The sequence below is a fragment of the Artibeus jamaicensis genome, unplaced genomic scaffold (assembly GCF_021234435.1).
Source record: "Artibeus jamaicensis isolate MK-2021 breed Jamaican fruit bat unplaced genomic scaffold, CSHL_Jam_final contig_589, whole genome shotgun sequence".
NCBI classification, from domain to species: Eukaryota; Metazoa; Chordata; class Mammalia; order Chiroptera; family Phyllostomidae; genus Artibeus; species Artibeus jamaicensis.
The window spans coordinates 1266121-1289833 of record NW_026521896.1 but is presented as its reverse complement, the minus strand read 5'-3'; the positions used below and the strand labels follow the sequence as shown (position 1 = coordinate 1289833).

At 54.3% G+C, this 23713-nt stretch overlaps 1 protein-coding gene across 2 annotated transcripts in view; it reads right to left on the bottom strand.

Annotated features, from left to right (window-relative positions):
- The window catches only part of PEPD (peptidase D), a 124048-nt gene that overhangs the window by 53720 nt on the left and 46615 nt on the right, over positions 1 to 23713 (bottom strand). For both annotated transcript variants that reach the window (XM_037139147.2, XM_037139146.2), the window contains exons 7-9: positions 23571 to 23615; positions 14554 to 14629; positions 13080 to 13126 (exon numbers count right to left, since the gene is read on the bottom strand). In XM_037139147.2, the coding sequence (XP_036995042.2) occupies positions 13080 to 13126; positions 14554 to 14629; positions 23571 to 23615 (168 nt within the window). The remainder of the gene's footprint in view (positions 1 to 13079; positions 13127 to 14553; positions 14630 to 23570; positions 23616 to 23713) is intronic.

Genomic DNA, 23713 nt, shown 5'->3' with positions numbered 1-23713 from the left:
ATGCGCCCTGACTGGGGATCAAACCCACAACCTTTTCGTGCACAGGACAATGCTGCCACCAACCGAGCCCCCCGGCCAGGGCAAAGCAGGGAACCTTTTGCCCACGGGAGCAGAGCTGGCAAGTTCTTCATTAACAAGGAACTGGGAGGAAACCGGAGGCTGCTGTTGCGGGCTGCTGCCTGTGTTGAAGAGCAGAGGAAAACCCAGGCCCTGCCAAGGGCCTCCAGATGGGCTCGGGGTGTTTGCCAAGAAGGGCCCCCGCCCAGGGAGGAGGACAGCGGCACATGGCTCCCCCCCGACACTCCTCCCTCTGCCTTTCAAACGACTCCGCAATCCCCACAGAAGCTGTCAAGGGAGGGCCCAGGTTGCCCCGATCACCATTTGGAGAGAAAGAGCGTAATTTCAATTAGGGTCCCAGGCTGTCAAAAACATCAAGTTATTAATCTCCTTGTGGCAAATGTGAACCGGGACCTGCTTACACAGCCAATTGAGCATGCTCTAAATTAGTGTTTGCAGGTAATTGATTCAGCTGCCAGCCCCATGCCAGCCGGCTACAAGCTGGTTACGCCACTAACATTAAATAATATGCGCAGTAAAGTGGCCTGCCCGGTCGGGCCTGCAGTCAGATGCTGTTAGCGCCCGATTTACCCAAACATTATGTCTGATTGGTTTAACACAATTTACTACACATCAATTGGGGAAAATGATTCTCACTTCCCTGAAACTCCACTCACGGGCACAGCACAAAGGAGAAGGTGTCTTAATAAATGCCATCAGCACACTCTTTTTTTTAGCATGCCCTCAAGAGTTTATAATAAACTTTTGATAATAATTTTTTTTTTTTTAAAAGCATGGCCCTGGCCAGCTGGCTCAGTTGGTTGGAGCTTCATCCTGTGCACCAAAAGGCTACGGGTTTGATCCCCGGTCAGGGCCCATGTGGGAAGCAACTGATCAACGTTTCTCTCTAAAATCAACGAGCATATCTGCATATCCGTGGGTGAGGTCACGTTTTTAAAGCGTAACTCTTAGAACTGGGTCTCCTGGCCGGCATCTCTCGAGTCTGGGTCTGAGCACCATTGTCTTGGTGGCGGTGGTCTGCCCTCCTTGGGGAAAACCAATGCTGCTCCCCATGTCGCCACCCCCGCCCCACCCCCCTCCAGTCCTGACACATAGGAGGCCCTGCCCTCCTTGCCCTGTGTCCGTCTGTGGCCTGGGGGTGCCAGGCACTCGGGAGAATGTCCCGATGGTTCTAGGGATGCTCTTCTAACCCAGGTGTCAATGGCTCTCCCAGGGGTAAGTCCAGCGTGTGCTTAAAGGGCCACACCCCATGGGGGACTAACAATTCAGGTGGGGCTTCAAGGCTTCACCCAGTTGAGAAAAGAAGGCTCAAGTCCACTGTGGCACCAACGACAGCGGGAAAACACCTCAGGACATTCCTCCTATCTCTCTCCCATCCGTGCAGCGCACCCTCATGTACGTCCGGACAAGAACCGTGGGGCAGACACTGCAGATAAGTAAGACAAGTCTCCGAGAAGCAGCCTCTAGGCTCCCAAGGTCGCAGACGTCAGAGCAGTGTTTGCCAGCTGCCCGGCACTGACAGAGAAGTGTGCCCACGGGGAGGTGGCTCCAGGCAAAGTGAAGGGCCCCCCTCAGAGCTGCGGGTGGCTCTGGCCGTCGAGGGTGCCCTCCTCAGGTCAGGCCAGGGACATCCCCAGACGTGACAATGTCCTAGCACAACCATCTTCCTACTGTCTCCAGGGGGCGACACCCTCTGCCTGCAAAGGCCGCCCTGGCCCCCTGTGCTTCGGGAATAGTCTCCATCCCTTGCTCTTGTCGTTTCTGCTTCGGCTCTTCCCGGAGCAGCCCCCAACCCCTCCCCACACTCTACTCCAGAAGCCCCCACTCTCAGCTCCCAGGGACCCACAGGCCGATGGGGCAGGCTAGGCACATCACGCTGCAGTAATGCCGCCCAGCGCCCCAGGCCAGCTGCTCTTGGCCGTGATCTGCAGGCTCATTTCTCTGAGAAATGTCCCTGGTGCGGAGGTGGCAGCAGTGTGTTGAGCCCAGGAATGGGGAGGGGTGGAGGCTGAGGGGTTTGAAGACAAAAGTGACCCCCCCAGGTCTCAGCATGAAGAGACCCCCCTTCAGACAACAGCCAAATGCAACTCGTGGACTTCAGCTCCTGACTCGAACAAACCAACTCTGAAAAGATAGTTTTAGACCAACACAGCTAGATATTGATAATATTGAAGAACTATTGCTTATTTGGTTATTTGTAATAATGACATCGTGCTTATGTAAAGGGAAAAAATGTCAGCAACTGAGACCCCTACTGATGTACTGTTAGGGAGAAATAACATGATTCTTGGGGGGGTGTATTAACAATTTCCTATTAAAGGGTAAAAAAAAAAGACTGTTATTACAGAGGCAGGGCGGGAGGGTAAGGAGATGGAGGAAGCAGCCCAGAGCAGCCCCTGACGCGGAGCTCACATGCAGGCCCCTCTGGCTGCAGCAGGGCTGGGCTGCGGGACACAGGGCCAGAGTGATAGGAGAAACCCTGGGAGACCTTTGCTCACCCAAGACCCCAGGCGCCATAGGAGAACAATAAGGCCGTCTAGGAAGAGCAGATAAAGCAGATAGCCAGAAAGTCACTAGGACTAGGGCTAGCACCCCCGCAGATAGAACCAATTTTCACATTTAGCCTTTGAACTGTGCTTCTGCCCCGAAGATAGAACTAATTACCGCATTCTGCTTCTGTATCCTGCTTTGCCACGTAGATAGGAAGACCCCTAATCTATATATTCCCCAAGAATCTTTTGTTCGGGGCTCAGAATTTGGAGATTGACTCCTCTGAGCCCGTGCACGTAAAAAAGGAATAAACCTCGTACTCCAGAATCCCTTGGTGTCTGGTCGCTTCATTTCCCGTAACATTTGGTGCGTTGGCCGGGAAGTGCGACCTCACACAAATTCAGGCCGTTTGCCACCGACTGGATAAGCCGGGAGGCGGCCGCAGGTCCAACTGGGGAAGCAGGGGTGCACGTGCCCTGAGATTTCTTAGGCCCCGTCCGGTTGGGGCGACGGCCGCTGACCCGCACGGCCAGGCAGGAAGCGAGGGATCCGGACTATGACTTGACAGAAGGCGCCAAATTGGTGAGTGCCCCGGGGACTTGACACGAGACTGGAAGAGGCTGATCACCTCTAATTAGGACCTTGGGTTGGATCCACGCTGATCCGACCACTCGACCCTCACTCAGGGAGGGATTGTTTAAACTCGGAGTGCTTGAGTGTGAAAGTGTGTGTGACTGTGTTTGTGGCTCCACGGGCTGGTCCTACGGAGCAAGAGTGGGTCCCAACCTGCGGTTCCTGTGTCAGGTCATACGGCATAACGGTTGGCAGCTAACCCTGAATTCTGCTGGGGCAACCTTAGCCAAGACCGACTTCGTCCCGCGAGGGAGCAGGCCAGGCGGACGAGCGAATCTACCCCACCCTTTGTGTGTCCGCATCGTGTGGGAGGCTTCAGAATGGGAGGAAAACCTCCACTATTTTAGACTGCATGTTGCAGAATTTTGGTAAATTCAAGGGACAAGACTCGTCCCTAAATGCTGGTCAGCTAGAAACGTTTTGTACCTTAGAATGGCCGACCTTCGGAATCGGCTGGCCCCCCCGAGGGAACTTTGAACCTCTCCACAATTAGGGCAGTCCATGCCAAAGTCACAGGGAAGCCAGGACACCAAGATCAGTTCCCCTATATAGATAGGTGGCAGGAATTAGCACAGGACATGCCTCAGTGGCTGAGCCAGTGCGCAGGGGCCCAGGGACGATCGAGAGGTGCTAGAGAGAGGAGGGGAACGAGGTCTGGAGCTTGCGGCTCCCAATCTAGAGAGAGCTCATCCGCTGTCTTAGTGGCTCGATCTAGGCCTCCCATCGACCAAGACCCCTCCCAGGAGGATGAATTAGTTGTCCTCCAGCCGCCCCCTTATAGAACACCATCTGCACCCCCGACCGCACTGCCAGCTGAGCCACTGACTCCGCCCCAGTCAGTCTCTCCGCAGCAGCCTCAGCAGCAGGAGGCGGTCCGTTACCCTGTGCTGCCTCCGCCCCGACCAGACTCGCCGCCAATGGCGGCCCGCCTGAGAAGCCACCACCAGGGCCCATTCCAGATGCCCCGTAGGGAAGTTTAGGCAGCGCCCCGTGTAAATGAGGATGGGACGGTCCAACCAGGTCCGGTCACGTACTATTATCAACCTTTTAGTACAACTGACCTGCTGAACTGGAAACACCACACGCCACCCTTTTCAGAGAAACCACAGGCGATGATAGAACTAGTAGACTCCATCTTCCAAACCCACCGACCAACGTGGTTTGACTGTCGCCAGCTTCTCCTCACCTTGTTCAACACTGAGGAGAGGAGAAAGATCCTTCTAGAGGCCTGGCAATTTCTAGAGGCGCATGCCCCGGCCGGGACCCTAGATCCTTCAGACTATGCCCGAGTAGCTGCACCTGAGCAGCAGCCAGCCTGGGACCCAAACACTGAACAAGGTCCGGCAGCTCTTGACCTTTATCGCCACTCCCTCCTCCGGGGAGTCAGGGCGGCGGCTCGGAAGCCGACTAATATGGCCAAGGTAGCCACAGTGCTCCAGAGGGCAGATGAGTGCCCCGGGGACTTCCTTGAAAGGCTGATGGAGGCCTATCGAGTATACACCCCCTTTGACCCCGAGGCTGCAGAAAATCAGCCTATGGTAGCCATGGCATTTGTCTCACAGTCCGCTCCAGACATCAGGAGGAAATTACAAAAGTTAGAAGGATTTGCTGGCATGAACCTGAACCAGTTGATGGCAGTGGCCAATAAGGTCTTTGAAAATCGGGATGAGGTAGCAGCCACGGCTCGGATAGAGAACCAAAAGATGCAGGCTGCCCTACTAGCCGCGGCCTTAAGTGGGTCACCCCAAACCCAAAAGGGCCCCACTAGGAAAAAAGGCCATTCCAAGGCAGAGAAAGATCAGTGTGCCTACTGCAAAGAGAAGGGACATTGGAAGCGTGACTGCCCAGCCCTAAAGAGGTGGGAGAGACAAACCTCCGATCCGGCAGGGACCGGGGTCCCAGCAGCACCGGCCCCCAATGTCTTAGCCTTGGCAGGATTCGGGCAAGACTAGGACCAACCGGGCTCCATCACTCTCGGGCCCCCAAGAGCCCATGGTCAGAATGCGAGTGGGGGGCCAGGACATTGACTTTATGGTAGATACCGGGGCGGAACACTCAGTCGTCACCCAACTGGTAGGCCCACCCACCGAAAAGGAGGTACTAGTGCAGGGAGCGACGGGACTCTCAGCTAGCCCCCAGAGGTTCTGCCAGGCCCGGGAGGTGGAACTAGGGGGCCACCAGATCACCCACGAGTTCTTGTACCTACCAGACTGCCCACTCCCGCTGCTAGGCCGGGACATCTTGACCAAACTAGCAGCGCGCGTGACTTTCTGTCCAGAAGGGGCCACGTTGGACCTCCCATTTCCACGGACAATTGCACTAGTACTGCCAAGGGAGGAGGAATACAGACTCCACCAACAGCAAGGGGCGGCACCCCGGGACGCCCTATGGGAAGCCTATCCCTGTGTATGGGCAGAGGATAATCCTCCGGGACTAGGACTAGCTCGAGGCAGAGAGCCGGTGCTGGTAGAGCTGGTGCCTGGAGCCACCCCGCGGAGATTAAAGCAGTACCCCATTCCCCGAGACGCGCGGCTAGGGATCGCGCCTATAATCAACAAGCATCTACAGGCAGGAATTTTAATCCCTTGCCAATCCCCATGGAATACCCCTCTGCTCCCGGTGAAGAAACCGGATGGAACTGGGTACCGGCCGGTCCAGGACTTAAGGGCAGTCAATCAGGCCACAGTGACTTTGCACCCAGTTGTCCCGAATCTGTACACCTTGCTCGGTCAGATACCGAACGCCGCTACTCATTTCACCTGCCTAGATTTGAAGGATGCATTTTTCTGCATCCCGCTAGCTCCACAGTCACAGGCCATCTTCGCCTTTGAGTGGGAAGACCCGGTATCAGGTGAAAGGACACAATTAACGTGGACGCGACTACCGCAAGGGTTTAAGAACTCACCCACCATTTTCAGTGAGGCCCTGGCAGGTGACTTGCGGCCGTTTAGAGACGAGTACCCGGAGGTCACTCTCCTCCAGTATGTAGATGACCTCCTACTGGCAGAGCAAGGAGAAGATAATTGTCGAGCCCATACGGGGGCTCTTTTACAACTGTTGCAAGAGCAAGGGTACCGGGTGTCTAAGAAAAAGGCACAGCTCTGCCAGAAGACGGTAAAATACCTAGGGTTTCAGATAAGTCAGGGGCAGCGGAAGCTAGGCACGGAGAGGAAAGCAGTCATAAAGCAGATGGCGGCCCCGTCAAATCGCCGACAACTCAGAGAGTTCCTAGGGGCCGCCGGGTTCCGCCGCCTGTGGATTCCAGGGTATGCCCAGCTGGCTAGGCCCCTCTATCAGGCAGTTAGGGGCCCCGATACAGAGCCCTTTCTGTGGACTGGGGACCAGGCGGAGGCCTTCCAACAGATCAAAGACTGCTTGACCAGTGCGCCTGCCTTGGGGCTCCCTGACCCAGAGAGGCCTTTCTGGCTCTACGTCCACGAGAAGGACAAAATTGCTTTAGGGGTACTGACCCAGGACTACGGCCCCTGGAAGCGACCGGTAGCCTACCTTTCCAGACAGCTGGATAACGTAGCAGCTGGGTGGCCGCCGTGTTTAAGAGCGGTTGCCGCTGCCGCCATCCTGCTGAAAGAGGCCGACAAATTGACTTTTGGGCAAGAGACTTTCCTCTATCTGCCCCATGCCGTGCACAGCCTCCTGGAGGGGGCTGGACATATAAGTACCTCTCCAACCCTCGGCTGGCCCAATACCAGGGGCTACTTCAGGGCAACCCCCCTGTGCATCTAAAGACAGTACGATCAGTCAACCCAGCCACGTACTTGCCTGCTGAGGAGGGGGTCCCAGATCATGACTGCATAGATGTCACAGATCAGGTATATGCCAGTCGACCAGATTTAAAAGACCAGCCACTCCCTTCGAAAGACTGGACATTATATACTGATGGGAGCAGTTACCTAACAGAGACAGGGGAACGTCACGCCGGGTATGCTGTGACCACCCAAGACATGGTAGTCGAGGCAAGAGCTCTGCCAGCAGGGTGGTCAGCGCAGAGAGAAGAACTGTTTGCCCTCATTAGAGCCCTAGAGCTGAGCAAAGGGAAAAGGGTCAACATCTATACCGATTCAAAATACGCCTATGCTACTCTGCATTTCCATGGAGCCATTTATAAAGAAAGGGGATTACTAACCTCAGCAGGAAAGGGGATAAAGAACAAACAAGAGATATTAAGGCTGCTAGAAGCTGTCAATGTGCCACTCCAGGTAGCGGTCCTGCACTGCAGGGGACATCAAAGGGGAAACAGCAAAGAGATAAGAGGAAACTACCTGGCAGACCAAGCTGCTAAACAAGCAGCACGTCTGCCCCCAGAGGCCCCGGCTACCATGGGACCGCCGCTAGGGACCATTCCAGCCAAGGAAGATTACAGCCCGGAAGAACACAAATGGGCCGTGCGAGTACGGGCCCGGGAGACCCCCGAAGGGCTTTGGAAACTCCAAGACGGGCGCATCTACATACCGCAAAGCCAAGGGAGGAACCTGGTCCAAAACTGCCACCAGCTAACCCACCTCGGGAGGACAAAGCTGAGCCAACTGTTGGGAAAGTATCTGTACATCCCAAATCTTGATGCCCTTTGCTCCTCAGTCGCCTCGCGGTGCCAGACGTGCGCCCAACACAATGCTAAGGTAGCAAAGGCAGTCCCACCCGGGATCCAGTACACAGGAAGCCAGCCCCTAGAGGACCTTCAGGTGGATTTCACTGAACTCAAGCCCAGCCGCGGTTACAAGTATCTCCTAGTCCTCGTCTGCACATTTTCAGGGTGGGTAGAGGCCTTCCCCACTCGGACGGAGAAGGCACACGAAGTAGCCCGGGTGCTACTGCGGGAAATCATACCCTGTCATGGACTACCCTACAGTCTCCAGAGCAACAATGGACCAGCTTTCACTTCAAATGTAGTCCAGTTGTTCACTAAGAGTCTAAACCTCAGATGGAATCTCCACGTCGCCTATCGACCTCAAAGTTCAGGAAAAGTTGAGAGAATGAACAGGACCCTAAAAGAGACTCTAGGGAAGCTCTGTCAGGAAACCCACTTGCCATGGCCAGACTACCCCTTGCCCTCTTTAGAGTTAGATGCACACCTAACTTAGCAGAGTATATACCTTTCGAGATTCTCTACGGGAGAGCCACCCCTAACCCGACTGCCCCGCACAACAGATTTAGTTACCCTGGGAGAAACCAGACAGACTGTTTACTTAACAGCGTTAGGCCAAGAGCTAGATAGAATTAGGCAAGCTCACCTAGGGCTAGAAATAGTCCAGACAGGGGGGCCAGCCCACTCTTTCCAGCCAGGACAATACGTATGGGTAAAAGACTGGAAAAGAGAATCCCTCCAACCTAGGTGGGTTGGGCCCTACCTAATTCTGTTAACTACCCCCACTGCTTTAAAGGTTGCAGGTATAACTCCTTGGATCCACCACACACGAGCCAAGGCTGCAGCACCTCCCGAGGGAGCCGCTGAGAGGAGATAGCCAGGACCAGACCGAGTGCCTTGCCCTGAGGCTCCGGAAAACTCCCCAGGAGGGGAGAACAGAATGGACCGTTGTTCCTGGGAGCATCACGCCATCATCGGGACCTTCACCGTCTTCGGGGGACTTGGACTCTGGTACGCCGCTCCAGAAGACTGGTCATCAGGTGAGCAAATCATCCTAGAACTCCTTTACCTTGGACTGGTGTGTACTTTTCAAGTCCTTGGTTGTTTCATATAGAATTATGACCTCCATAGTTCTTGCTCTAACTGCCTTAACTTTCCCCCTCGTCTTCACCACGGGACAATATAAGGAGACAATAGTAGTACAAGAATGTAGAAAACAAGGGACTCAGACTAAAGTAACCGCTTTGGCTACCTTAGACTGTAAGGGATTGTGCAAGGGAAAAGCAAAAATAGCTGTTAAGGTGGGAGCCCTCGAATGTCTAAATGACTGGTTTTGGGGCACAGACCCGTTTGTTTGTTTCAGGGAAGATCAGCTGCAATTGGTGGCCAGAGACGTATGGGGGTGTGCCTACCGAGACTGCAGAGTCCACGCTAATGATGGGAGATGTATCTGGATCACCCTAGACAGAGCAGAAGACCCGAAATGGGAAAAGGGAGTTAAAGGGAAAGTTTACGTAAATATGCTCCATTCTGGACCAGTAGATGTTCTAGTCTTCAAGAGAAGGGAATTATATATAGGACTACATCATCTAAAAACTGTTCAGGAAACAGTAGAGAATACTGAACCAGCAGTTAACAACCCAGGGACCCCCTTCTCCTGCATCACTCTATTCCAGGAGGGAGCCCCTCTCCTTAATTTGAGTAGCCCTGAGAACTTCACAGACTGCTTCCTCTGTGCTTCCCTCAGCGAGCCCCCTCTGATAGCAGTCCGAGTGAACGCTACTCCCTCTCAGACAGCAAGATCCAGCCCAGGCCGGTACACCGGACCAGTCAAGGCTCCCCTATATAAGAACCAGGGGGAAGAGTCCTACCTCAACAGCTCGGACTGGTGTAGGGAAAAGAAAGCCACTACCCTTCCTTCGCCCACCAGATGGACTATTTTTCTGGGCTAATCAGACCTTACTTCCAAAGATTAATTGCTCGGATGCTCAGGTATATATTTTAGTAGCCCTAGCCCCTCAGCTTTTTGCTTATCCCCCAGGTGAATTAGAAGCTAAGCACGTAGGTTCCACCTTGCGTAAACGAGCTGTATTCCTCCCAGTTTTAGTAGGCTTGAGCTTTGCAACTTCTATCGCTGGCATTGGTGCAGGGGGAGCTGGCCTAGCCACTAGTCTGCAATCCCAAGAAGCCATACGTCAGGAACTCAACGAGGCTCTATCCTCAGTAGCCACCTCCATGGCTTCACTCCAACGCCAGATCCTCTCCCTGGCCAGAGTAGTGCAGCAGAATCGCCGAGCTCTGGACCTCCTTACTGCAGACAAAGGAGGCGCCTGAATATTCTTGGGGGAGGAATGCTGTTATTTTGTTCATGAAAGTGGCCTAGTTGAAGAAAATATCCAGTGCATAAATGAACCAAAAAAGTAGATTCAGGCCAGGCTAGGGAATGGGCCCACATCTTGGTGGCAAGATATTTTACTCTCCACTCTGGCCCCCATCCTAGGTCCTGTAATAATACTCATAATTACTATAGGACCCTGGGCCATCAGGACGGTAGTCAGTCAGCTAGAAAGTACATTAGTAAGGAAGACCACCAGCCGCGTACTAATGCTTCAACAACAATACGAGCAAAGGAACCCTCTCCTGGGTGCACAGACAAATGGAAGCGCTGTCTAAGCACCCACAGGGGGGAATGATAGGAGAAACCCTGGGAGACCTTTGCTCGCCCAAGACCCCAGGCGCCACAGGAGAACAATAAGGCCGTCTAGGAAGAGCAGATAGAGCAGATAGCCGGATAGTCACTAGGACTAGGGCTAGCACCCCCACAGACAGAACTAATTTTCACATTTAGCCTTTGAACTGTGCTTCTGCCCCATAGATAGAACTAATTACCGCATTCTGCTTCTGTATCCTGCTTTGCCACGTAGATAGGAAGACCCCTAATCTATATATTCCCCAAGAATCTTTTGTTCGTGACTCAGAATTTGGAGATTGACTCCTCTGAGCCCGTGCACGTAAAAAGGAATAAACCTCGTACTCCAGAATCCCTCGGTGTCTGGTCGCTTCATTTTCCGTAACAAGAGAAAAGCTCAGGTCCCTCCAGGGGTCACCTTCGGAGTTCAGCTCCTGCAGCGCAGGGCACCAGGCTGCCAGTGTGCGGCAGACGGCAGGGTTCCACACTGGGGCAAGCCAGTCCTGATCCAATTTCTGGGTTATTTTCATTGGGGACATCAGCTGTGGGTCACCTCTAGGCCAATTCAGATGAGAACAGATTTCTGGGGCAGTGCCAATCTCAGGGCCGCTGCCCGGCCCATCTCCCGGGTAGCGGGGCAGAACTCTCCCTGTTCCAGACAGATCCTTGGGAACCAGGGACGATGGTTCCCCACCTCCAGGGTCCTTGGTGAGGCTCTCCTTTGGCCACTACTGGAACGCCATAGCAACCAGAGCATTCAAGGCCATGTTAACCTCTTACTGCCCAGAGTAAGAGGGGAGAGGCACAGAGGTTCCCTGTCCATGACCCTTTCAGGGTCAGACTTTGAAAAAGACACCCACCCCCAAGCTGCGTGACGATGAACATTAATGCCCATGCTGCCCCCTCCACCCCCTGCTGACTCCACCTGCTCCTCACACTCCCCCAGAGCTGACGAAGTGCAGGCCTGACAGGTTGGGAGGGGGGCTGGAGGCAGAGCGGGCCCTGGGGTGCCCCGGCAGACTTGGGTCCTGCAAGGTGGGCAAGGGGACGCAGCGCCAAGCTCTAAAGCCAGGTAGGAAAGGGCAGTCCTGGATCGGGACGGGTGGGGGCGAGGAAAAGAGATACAACTCTTGTCCCACACTAAATATGGGGGCTTTGCATGCAACCAATTCTCTAATTCTCTGTGGACACCACAACAGTGTCCTGCAACGTACCTCTGGCATCAACTGCCAGAGTCCCCACAGACCCCACTGGTTAAAGGGCTTGGTCCCACAAGACTGCCCCCACCTCAGACATAAGTCCAGGCCTCCCTAACTTCTGACCAAACGGCTATAAATCGGGAGTGGGGGCAGGGTGTCCCATGACGCCCTCTTTGGGTTTGATAATTGCCAAAATGGCTCGCAGGACTCAGGAAGCGCTTCATTTACTGTTACCACTTTATCACAGAGATTCCAACTCAGGAGGAGCCAGGTGGAGGACACGCACAGGGCGAGGTGTGGTCCCGGTGTGGAGCCCCGATGCCCCCCAGGAGGTCCCTCCCCGCAGCCCACTGTATTCACCAACCGGAAGCTCTCCACGCCCTGTGGGTTAGGTTTTCAGAGGCTCCATTTTGCCGGCACAATTGATTAAATCACTGGTTAGAATGGAATCTCCAGCCCCTCCGTCCCAGGGGTTGGGGTCCAGGCTCAAAGTTCCAACCCTTCAATCACAGAGGAGGATCCCCAGTTACCAGCCCCCATCCTGAGGAGTCATTAGCATAACCTTGGGCCTGGTTGCAAGGGGTTCATTATGAATAACAACAGACTCTGTCTGTCACTGGGGGAATTGAGGGTTTTAGAAGCTCTGTGCTAGGGATTGGGGGCAGAGATGAAATGTGGACTTCGTATGTGGGGGGCAGAAGAGGGGGGTGTGGCAAATGGCAGCCTATTCCTTGTCCTCTCCCCAGGGGGCTTCCAGATGGTGCAGCCACCGGTGCGGTGACTCAGGATATGGGTGGAAGGGGAGCCATTGGAGCAGTCTGGGTCTGACCAAGGGCTTCCTCGCGCCGTGAGCAGCAGTGGGCTGACCACGGTCCCGGAGCGAGGCCAAGCACTGGCCGCCCACGCCCACAGAGGCGGGGCGGCCCCAGGAAGCAGCCGCAGGCAGCACCGACTCGCTGCGGGCCTAGTTGGAGCCCCAGGCCAATGGAGCTCTCCAGAATACTTTATGAGCCACTTAACCATCCCGAGACCCAATTGTCCAAGCACAGCGGACATAATGACAGTGTTTACACATAAAAATGGCAAGCTGTTTCACTTGTGCCTTTCAGAGTCACAATAGCAGCTCTTTGGTAAAGTTTCCTGCGAATTGCACAAATGCAGTCCAGAGGCTGGAATGATGGGGCACTAAAGCAGCCTGAAGAGCAGTCACAGGCCATTACCATCAAACACTCTGCCAGGCGCCAGCAAGGTGGCCTCGGCCAGAGGCAACCCTCCTTGCCCAAGACGCCCAGGCCTCGCCGGAACCCACTCGCCCACTACTTGCTCAGGGAACATAAATCACTGTTTTCACACTTCAATCTTCCCGCAGAGAAACACAGCAGCTTACCTTTCCATCTCGTATTCTTTCATTCCCACTTTCACAGCCTTCATCACCTGGAGGAGCGAACAGAGCAAAGACAGACATTGGCATCACAGAGGTAAGTGGCGCTGCCAGATAAATGATGTAGAGCACTTTTTCAAAAGAATCTCCTCTTTAAAAAAAAAGTAATACGTACACACAGTGGTGCAAAAAAGTCCCAAAAGTCACACAGTTTATTGAAGCCACCCTGGAGCACTCCCCTCCGGGGGCTGGCAGACGCTCAGCACAGATGAGTGGTGGGCTGACGGCAGTGAGCACCCAACCAGGACGTCTGCGGACACTCAATGTTCAGAAAGCCGCGGAGACGAGCCTTGAAGGTTTCCTTTGTTTAACTTCCACGGAAAGAACGTGTGCACCCCTGTGTTCACTGCAGTGTTAACTGCAATAGCCAAGAGAAGGGAGCCCCCAAGGGTCCACCAGTACACGAGTGGATAAAAACGTGGTGGTATGTGCGTACAATGGAATAGTTAGTACTCGGCCATCCATAAAAAAGAATGAAATCTTACCATAGATGGACCTAGAGGGTATTATGCTCAGTGAAGTAAGCCAAAGACAAATGCCATACGATTTTACTGATATGTGGAATCTAAAGAACAAAATGAACGAACAAACAAAACTGAAAGAGACTCCTAGACAGAGAGCAGACTGGTGGTGGCCGGATGGTAGGGGCGCCGGGAGCTGGGTGGAGGGGTGAAGAAGGACGAGTCAGGAGTTACAGACTAGTCACGGGGTGTAAAGCTCAGCGCGGGGAGTGCAGTCGCTAGCACGGTCAGAACTGTGTGGGGCCGAGCGGGCTCCGAAGCCCTCCGGCGGAGCCCCGTGTAAAGCAGGGGACTGCCCACTACGCCGCACGCCTGAAAGCAATACGGAATGCCACTGAGTGTAAACTGTCATTGAAAAACAAAATAAAACAGAGAAAGTTAACTTATACAAGAGATTCTGTTGCCCATGAATGACCCATGTCTGTCTCAGACACAACTGGGACTGTCAGCAAGCACGTACCAGGCTGTCCCAGTCGCCCTGACAGTCTCTCTGGAAATACTCCTCCTTATTTGCTCCCACTCCTCAGGGAAAGTAAAGGGGGAAGGTTTGGGAAAGAATGAGGTGAGGACATTTAAGGAAGGACTGTAATAACTGTGCTTGGACCGTGGGTAAGAACTTCGGGAACTCCGGGAAGGGAAGCCCCGCCCTCCTGGCAGTGGGGCCTTCCTGCTGGGGAACTCCCCGAGGGTGGGGGCCTGACCCTCTGCTGTCCCCACCGGGGAACGGAGAAGGGACAGCACTGTCTTTTCTCCTGCAGCAGCCTTCCTGCCTGCTCCACCTGGCACTCTGAGGCATCTGCCTGGATGCCGCCTTCCCGCCCCTCCACACAGCGGTGTGCTTTGCCCGACACTCCTGCCCCAGCCAGAACACCATCCCAACAAGCCAGGGCCTCGCTCACCTCCCGGTGGGCCTCACTGGAGATTCTGTTGGTGTAGCGCAAAACCTCCAGCTCCATGTCCGTCTTGAACACCCGGCTTCAGGGAAGAGAAAGACAAAGGGGCAAGTCAGGGACTTCCAGCAGGAGCTGGCTGGACTCCTCCAGAGAGACCCTGGAGCCGCCACACCTGCACAACCTGGGAAGCTTCACAGGGCCAGGTAGTGCCCGGCTGGGCTGCAGATAAGCTGCAGATGGGCTGCCAGGGTGTGGGGGTGGCGGTGGCGGCAGGGCGGACCACCAATCTGAAGGAGTGAGAGCAACATGAAGCACCACCCGTTCTCAGCTCATGGCAGCCTCAGGTGTGCAGGCTGTTTCCAGATCTGGAAGCTGCTGTGGGTGCTGGGAGAAGCCCAGGTTCTTCAGCAACACAAGCCTTGCCTTACTGAGACTCAGTTTCCTCATCCGTCACATGGAGGGAAATCTACACGGGGGAGGCTGTTAGACCTGAATCTTAAAGTGTGTGGCCTCTCAGAGCTCTGCCTGGTTGGCTGAAGAGGTCCCCCATTCCCTCCCCACACCCATGGGGACTCAGGCTGCTGACTGAGACAGAGGTGGGTGTGGGAATGGGGGGCATGTGGTGCACCCACTTCCAGCCTAAGTGCTGGAGTGAATGTGGAAGGAGCCAGTCTGCAGAGCGAAGCAGGGGCTGAGGAGCAGACACCAGAAAAACAGCAAGGAGAGAAAGGTTTTATGTGGGGCAGGTGGTACAGTCAAGTCACCCTGCTGACTGCCGGAGATCCCCTGTATTTCCTGCAACTGGACGCCAGGGGGCCCTCACAATAAATGCCTATTAATTTGTACAAATATGGTTAAGAGTTTTTGGTCTTTGCAATCAATCTCATCCCCAAGTAAGACCCACACAGAGAAGCTAAATAAATATTCCTTTTCTACCTCCACCATATCCAATAAGCAACTTCAGGTCATGGGCATTTAAGTGGCAGCCATGGTCAGTCATCAGGAGCGCAGAGTCCTCAGCCATCCCTCCTGACTCACTTTCAACAAAGCCACCGCTCCCTGCCTCAGAGGGAACACACTCAAGCACCCTCGAGGGCAGCACAGCCACGTGCCTGATGACAGCACACTAGCACCTGCCCTGCATCTGTGCGCCTCTCATCCAGCCACTGGCCGTCCTTGGGAGCCTGGCCACCCTGAGCCTCAGCAGAGGTAGACAGGATGGCAGGGAGCACGGCACAGAAACAGCCGGAGCCACTGCCTTGTGGTCTCCATGGTACCACAAGGACAGCCAGGACAGCCAGCCTTTTGTCCCCAGGAAGTGAGGAGGGCATTGGACAGCGCAGGGATGCCCTCTTAGGGGGGTAAACCTTCTGGGGAACGTAGACAGGGCAAACCCCCAAGCACACTGAGAGTTCTGCAAACAAACAATGCCTTCTCCCTGAGGGGCAGACACTGAGCCTAACTTTGCTTTTTACCATCATAAAGATGGCTTTGGCTGTGCACCAGGGCACTGGGAGCAGCCCCACCTGGGGAACAGAAAGCTCATTCCTGTGCCCTGGAGGATCCAGAGCCACAAATGGGACTCAGAGGAGCAGCCAGGGCACCTGAGGTCCAAATCCACTCACAGGATGACCTAGCAGCGCCCCCCCCCCCATGTGCTTTGCTCCTCACTGCTGCCCTGCTCAGCACCAGCCCACGGACCTGGGAAGGGGCGGGCAGCCCTCTCTGGGTGGACAGAGTGACAACACAGGTGTAAAACGGCCCAGGCCGCATGTGCCTCTGGCCCTCTGCCTCTCTATTCAGCTTAGATCCCTGGTTCGTCCTTCCAGTTACCACTCTTCCTGAAAATTTAGACCTCGAGGCCCTGTGCCCATCTATCCAAACAGGCTTAGCCAAACTCCACGAGGGTCAAGCCAGAGCCCATGCCCATGGCTGTGTGCTTCGGGGCTACGGGGGCTGCGGGGGAATCCTGCGGGTGGATGGGTGGATGGCACAGCCGTCACCGGCCCCGGGCCTGCCACGAGTCGCAAGGGGGCGTGGAGGAAGCCTGGTCTCAACTTTCTCCACCTCCCTCCCCGCTGGCCTCTGCAGTACCCTCCCCTCTCCTCAGAGGATGCATGAACTCATCTCCTACTCAGAGAGCACAGAAGCCAGCAGCTGGACGCACTCCACCTCTTCTCTAAACAACCCGGCCTTCCCCCTCATGCTCTCCCTCCTCCCTTCTAAGGGAAGGGGTGTCCTCTTCCAGATGAGGCTCAGCCTCTCTGCCCCACACCTGGGCTCGGATCCCGGCCTTGACCTCCATCCACCTGCCCCTACTACTGAACGCCCCATGGCCACTCACTCACTTCCCCTCCTCCAGCCAAGCTTTACTGAGGCCGCATTTCTGGAAAGGAAACTGAAATGGACCTTGCCCTGGGAGAGGGGAGGGAGCAGCTTTTACGTTTTACTTCTAACCTCTTCCTTCCTCACCTCCTTCCCTCCCCTTTCCCTCTTCTCCCTTCGGCCCCCACGCCCTGCCTGCTGCTCACACCAACGTGCGGAATAATGACCCTAGCTGCCAAATCCAGAGGCACCTTGACCTCCCTCAGAGGCACTGGTCCCTGCCTCCCCTCCTGGTGCCCCTGACAGGCCCTCCCCTCCCTGCCCCTCAGCCTCACCTCTGTCCCAGCCCCCACACCCCTCTGTACAGGCCCCCAGGACCCCCAGCTCAGTGTGACAGGAGCTCCCACCCACCCAGGTGCCCGTCTCAACTCACTGCTCTGACGTCCCTGCTGCTTGAAACACAACCGGACATCATCCCAGACACCCGCCTCTGGTCCAGCCAGTGCTCCCACACCCAACTGACAACCGAGGACTGTGACTCCACCTCTGCGACCTCTTTCAGACCCTCTGTTTCTCTCCATGCAGACCCCACACCCTCCAGCCTGCCTGGCCTCTCCTGCCTCGCTGGCCTCCAAGCCTCCAAGCCTGTCTGCTCCCTGACGGGCAGATCTTTAGGAGATGCAAATCTGACCTTGCTTGTCCTTGCCCAAAACCATCAGTGCCCTTTCGATGTCCTGGGAATGAAGTCAAAACGACAAGGTGCCTCCTGAGGCTGTGCAGGTCCCACCCCACAGCGCACTGCTCTGCCTGGAACTTGCTCCAGTCCCTCTGGCTGACCTTCCGTCCTCCAGCTCCCACCAGAGAGGCACCTTTCTCAAGGTGGAGGAGAAGCCCCTCCACTCCCCACACCAAGCTCGGCCGGCTCCCTGTTCCCTGGCCAGCTACCCGGATCCTCAGCAAGCTCTCACACCTGCAGTTTCTTTTTCACCTAAGTCTCCTCCAAAACCGAAGCCCTGGAGGGCAGCCCAGGGCAGAACAGTGCCTGGCCCAGAGCAGACACACAGGAGCTTCGGGTTAGAAATAGCATCTGGGCACTGTACCAAAGCTGGGAACACTTTCAAGGAGGAGAAATAATGGCCTCATTTCAAAAGAAAAGGAGGCCACCCCTCCCCCGCCCCAAGGGGAGTTCACCAGGTCAGTGGGGGCGCTGCTCAGCCTGGCATGCCCAGGGCAGGACAGGGACACAGCAGCCCAAACCGCACTGCCACTGCCAACCACCCCCCCGGAGGCAGGAAGGAGCAGCCCCAGGACTTGACCCCCCAGGCTCTCCTCTCAGCCTCCTCCCCAGGCTGGAGCGCCCTGGCCCTGGAGATGAGCAGGGTCAAGCACACAAGCAGCCCAAGGAGAAGGGAGACGGGAAGTTCAGACCACGCTCTCCTCTTTTTGGAGATGTTACTACGCATTTTCAGCCATTGAGGACCAGGGTCCTGCTTTCTTTTCCAATTTTACTCTGGGAAAATGGCAAACTAGGACTCTCACCGATTTCCTCACAACTTATGTTTTAGTCACATTAAAAAAACATCAGGTGGAACCACAGTGGATTACCCCACAAAGGCAGTTCTCTGGAGGAACCGGCCCAGCCCAGCCCAGCCGAACCCAAGCTTTAAAGGCCTTGAAGACAGCTGTCTCTGCACACTCTGTGTGCAGCCTTCCCCGGTCGTCCGCAGGGCACTCTGGGCCCAAAGTCGCTCCCAGTTTTCTCCGTGACACAAGCTCCGGAAACCTGTGAGATGATTGCAGGAAACAAGACGACTTGCCAGCATTCTGCACAGCGTCTCCCATCTTCAGGAGGAGGTCACAGCCCTGAATCTGCAGAGGTTATTTCCATGGCTCCAGAGCACAAAAAAGGCGAGGAAAGGGGGATTCCACCGCGTCCTGCCCTGCAGGCCCAATGGCCGCTGGAGTTGAGGGGGCTTAGGCCACACTCCGCGGCAGCCTTTTCTGGCCCAAGGATGTGTGAGGTCATGGTTGGAAATGTGATCTGCAGAGGTTCTGTCCCCAAGATAGGACGAAGGCCACCTCCTCCACGAAGCATCAGAGGACTGAGGCTCAGGACAAGACAACACCCATGACACTGAAGAAGTCTGGACAGAAGGCGGGTCAGGCTTGTCCGGCAGCAGGAGGAGGTGCTGACCTGTGTGGGGGATGAGCACTCACACGGCCGGGCTCCTGGCGAGGCCAGTGAGCATCAGCACACCAGGGCTGCTCGCGCAGAGAGGCAGCACCACGGGCAGCGCGCGGAGGGGAGGCTCAGAGCCCCCAGCTGCAGGCCTGAAACCCTACAACGACAAACACTGGACTAGGCTGAGATTCATTTGTGCAATTTTTCCCCTGGTAAATATTCACGGGTCACAAAACTGCCTCTGGATAGTAAACCAGGATGAAGACACCAATTAACTGGGGTCTGATGCTCTGACAAAAACAGTAGTAAGACAGGATGAAGTGTTTCCAAAAATCAGTCGTAAGTGTCAAAGTGCCACCGTGTTCACCAAAACCCGGTGGGGAGGACAGGAACTCCATCTCCCCCGCAGATGAGTGTAGGGGGGATGTTCTGTGAGAGAGGGCGGTGAGAACTCAATCCCACAGGACCCCCAAGACCATTCCTTCCAGCCCGTGACCCAGCGAGGCAAAGGGTAAAACCCCAGAACAGCAGCAGGCACAGAGAAACACAGAGCTGGTTGGAATGACATATTTTCAAGAGGCTCAATCAGTAAGTCCTCTCAGAGAAACCGGAGCCATGAAGTAATGATGGCTCAGTGCGGCTGTGAGCCCCGTGGGCCTGAGACCTGCCTGGGCCAGGCTGAGACGCGCCCGTGCAGGGGAGGTGTGGGGTACCACCACCACGCCCGGGCCAGCGCCCGACGCGCCCACATCCTGTCTCCGGCCTTCTAGTGTGCACCGTAGATCAAGTTCTCCCTCTGCTGAGAATCCCACTGTCCACTTGACTTTCTCGTCAGCTTAGGGTTAAATGCCTATCCACTGGGAGATGAAGACAGCAACCCTGCTGGGATACTTTTCACACACACACACCAAAAATCTAGGTCATCAGTGACAAACCTTTTCTAATTTGGGACATCCTGCCGGGACCCAAGATCCTGGTGTGCTTCTGCCCCTGAACCACCCACGGCTCACCATCTCCAGGGAACGGACAGCGGGTAGACACAGTTCTGTTAACCCACTGCCTGATTAATACAGACAAGACACCTTTGCTCGGCGTAATTAACAGTTCTGAAACTGAGCTATGACTCACTTTCAGTCTCACTTAAAACCCAAGAAGGCACACAGCACTTGCTACATGCTCGCTCTCCTGTGTGGCTTCTGGGGGTGCTTCGCTGGAATCCGAGGCACTGCACTGCTAGACTCCTTTTATTTGCCGCCCTGCCTTCAGACCGATTTAATCATCTGCAGACAGAAGAGGAGAACCACAGCCTAAATTATGGAAGTGAGATGCCTGCTCTTATTAAGTTTCAACTTTTGACCTCCACATTCAAACTGCAATACCAGCACAAGAAGCAAAATGATCAGTTATAATCTCATGTTTGTAGGGAAGAGTATGATTATAGAGGAATTTACAGGAAATCAAAAAGGCACCACTTGAGAGAATGGAAAACAATAAAGCAGTCACCAAAAGGAAATGAATGACACCCAAACAGAAACGAGAAAGGAAGCTCGGGGAACACTGGGAGAGGCTGCTCACACCTCCCCATCACACAGGCTCTGGGAAGCGCCCCAAGCCCCCAGCCCAGGGGCTAAGCAGGAGCCGGGGTGTGTGTCAGTGGCAGGAGGCGTGGTACACCCCCATACCCTGGGCCTCACACAAGATCCACTCCAGGGGCTCTGAGCACCCCCAAATGCCCAGTGGCCATGAGTGGACGGACAGAGGCTGACACTCAAGTGGGCCCTGCCCCGGTTTGCTCCTCAGGGCTGGGAGGGGCAGCACGAGACCCCGGAATCATTGGGCTGGCTCAGCTCCCAGCTTTTTCTTGGGCAAATCCCTCATTTTTCTCATCTGTAGCATTGGGGTAATCAGAGTAGCTCCCTCATAACATTCATAAAATATCTCTTTAAAGAGGGTGACATGTGTCAAGTGCTTGGCAGAACACCTGGCACACAGAAAGTTTCAAAAGGTGACAGCCATTGTAGTGAACAGCTCAGGTGTGTCGGCTCTGGTGCTCTCGCTGAACTCCTCAGCCATCCATCGAGGAAGACCACTCCTACTTTGGAGGACAGGAAACTGAGGCTCAGCGCTACAGACTGAGTGCTTGTCTCCCTCCAAAATCCATGCTGAAATTGAATCTCCGCTGTGTTGGTACTTGGAAGTGGGATCTTTACAGATGGAGAGGCTGGGGCTCAACAAACTTCAGTAACTTTCCAAGAAGAGTGGGCTGGGGTTAGAATTTAGATTTGCCCGAGAGGGTGGCATGTCCATTGTGCCAGGCAGCTTCTCTCCATGGGCCTAGAGACAGATGATGGTAGAAGCATTTAGGACCCAGGGGCCCAAAGATGCAGCACCGAGTCATAATTTAAGGTTATGAAGAGCCCCTCCCACTTGTAGATGAGGGACCTGCCACCATCCCACCCAGACTCCTTCTACAGCAACTAGAGGAGGGCCACCGTGGCTCTCACTGAGAACGCGGCCGTCATCACTGATGCCAGCACTCACGCTATTAAAACACACCCCTGAGGCAGGAAGGACAGTGTGACATTTCTAAAATAGTTCTATTGCCATCAAATTTCAAATAAGTCCTTGCTGTTCCTGGCTTTAATAAAGTTGGGAGGTGTTCTTATGAACGCTGAATCCACTTCCAAGCCTTGGAAATGCCATTAGAATTAAAGCAATGCCTGTTCTAAAGTGACAGACTAATGACATGTCCCTTCGGAGATGCTGGAGTGCACAATTTAGCTCTCATCTACAAGCGTCCGACTCTAAGCAGCCACAAGGCAATGCCATGTGTGGGGTGTAAGTGGACTCAGTCCATTCCTGAGTATGCAGGATTTGTTCTTCTGTCAGCGGGGGGGCTAGTGATGGGCCAGGTACGTGTTACTTTATAGAAACAAGAGGCAGCCGTGTACTGGAAGGACACAGGTCCCACCCTCTGAGAGTGTGGCTGTGATGGGCCCTGGGCTGGAGCTGCTGACCAGCTAGGCTCCTGCCCTGCAGCTCCCAGGGGTGGGGTCGGAATCAATACCTGTCCACAGCCCCCAGATCTTTACCTCCTGCCCAGCCTCTCTCCCACTGGCACCGGACTCAGAATCGACACACACCAGACAAGTCCCTGATCTGCCATAGAATCTCTCCCTCCCATCCATCCCCATCTTTTGCCCCCAGCTGTTCAGGACAAAAACCCAGAGTCACTTTGAACTTCACCCTTCACTCAGCCGTCAGATGCTCCTCTCAGGAGCATTGGCCCTGACTGACACTTCATGTCTCCACTTCATCACACCGCCCTCCATTACCACCGAGGCCTTGCAACAGCCTCCTACCTGGCAGCCTGTTTGCACCCTCGCCCTACAACTGAGTCTCAGTCTAAAGCCAAAATGACTCTTTAAAATGCAAACCTGATCCTATCCTTCCCCTGCTTAACTCTTTCAAAGGTTTCTTTTGGTTCCCAATACTCTCAAGACAAAGTCTAAGTTGACACCATAGCCAACCCATCCCCTGACCAAGTCCAATCTCCCACTGGAGCCACTTCCCCAGTGTGTGGCTGTACGCTGGCCACACAAAGCCATTACCCTTTCTCTTGTCTCCAGCCATTGAACAAGTGGTCCCTCAAACTGTACTATGCTCTCCTTCTCCTCTACTTCATGCTTTCCCCAACCTCACCAGCCAACTCCTACTCATCCTTTAGATCACTGTTCCCAAATTCCAAGACGAGGTGAGCGAGCTGTCCCAACTGGATGGACAAATGTGACCATATGGCCTAGATCAGACATGAGGCGTCTGCACACCTTCCTGTCAGATAACGATGTGGCAAAGGCCCTGCCTTACCTCTCCCCTACACTCATGGTACGTGCAGCCATACAACAAAGAAAAATGTTTTCGTGCTACTAAAGAGCAACTCAATGACCAGGAAGAAAACTCAGTGGTTAGGATGGCACACCAGAGTTGGAGGGCCACTCCCAGGGTCCACTGAGGCCAACCTGAGAAAGCTTGTCTTGCTTTGACCAACCAGAAACTGGTTCTGCTGCAGGTAGGGGCTGCCAACCTCAAGGGAAGAAAGTAGGCAACATAAAGACGTGGATAACAGGAGGCCAACTACTCAAGACCGATGCACGGCAGGAGGAAAACATGTTTATCTTTCGATAATAGGCTTACCCATGATATTTATTTTTACTCTTCTCACTATCTACTTTAACTGAGCTACATAAGGTTGGCTTATTTATAGTAGAAGCTTTAAAAGACTAAAAATAAATGAAAAGATAAGAGGAATTTAATTGACATTCAAATGACTCATGCCCTTTTAAAAAAAAAACCCCAACCAACTGACAAACAAAAACAAAGAAGACAGTCAAAGAAAAGAGGCTCTGCAAACTGGTTTGTCTGATGGTCACTCTGACTTGGAGCTGGCAGGAACAGCAGGGTCTTTCACCTTCCCTGAGCACAAGGAATAGCCATTGTAGCCACAGGCTGTACTTACCATTCCACAATCTCCGGATGAAGAATAGTGTTGTTAACATTGAACCTATAGAGAAAAAACAAATTAAGCTCATTAGTTCAATGATCTGTCATCTCCCAGCAAGAAATACATCATTGAAGACATATACACCATGATCAAGAGGG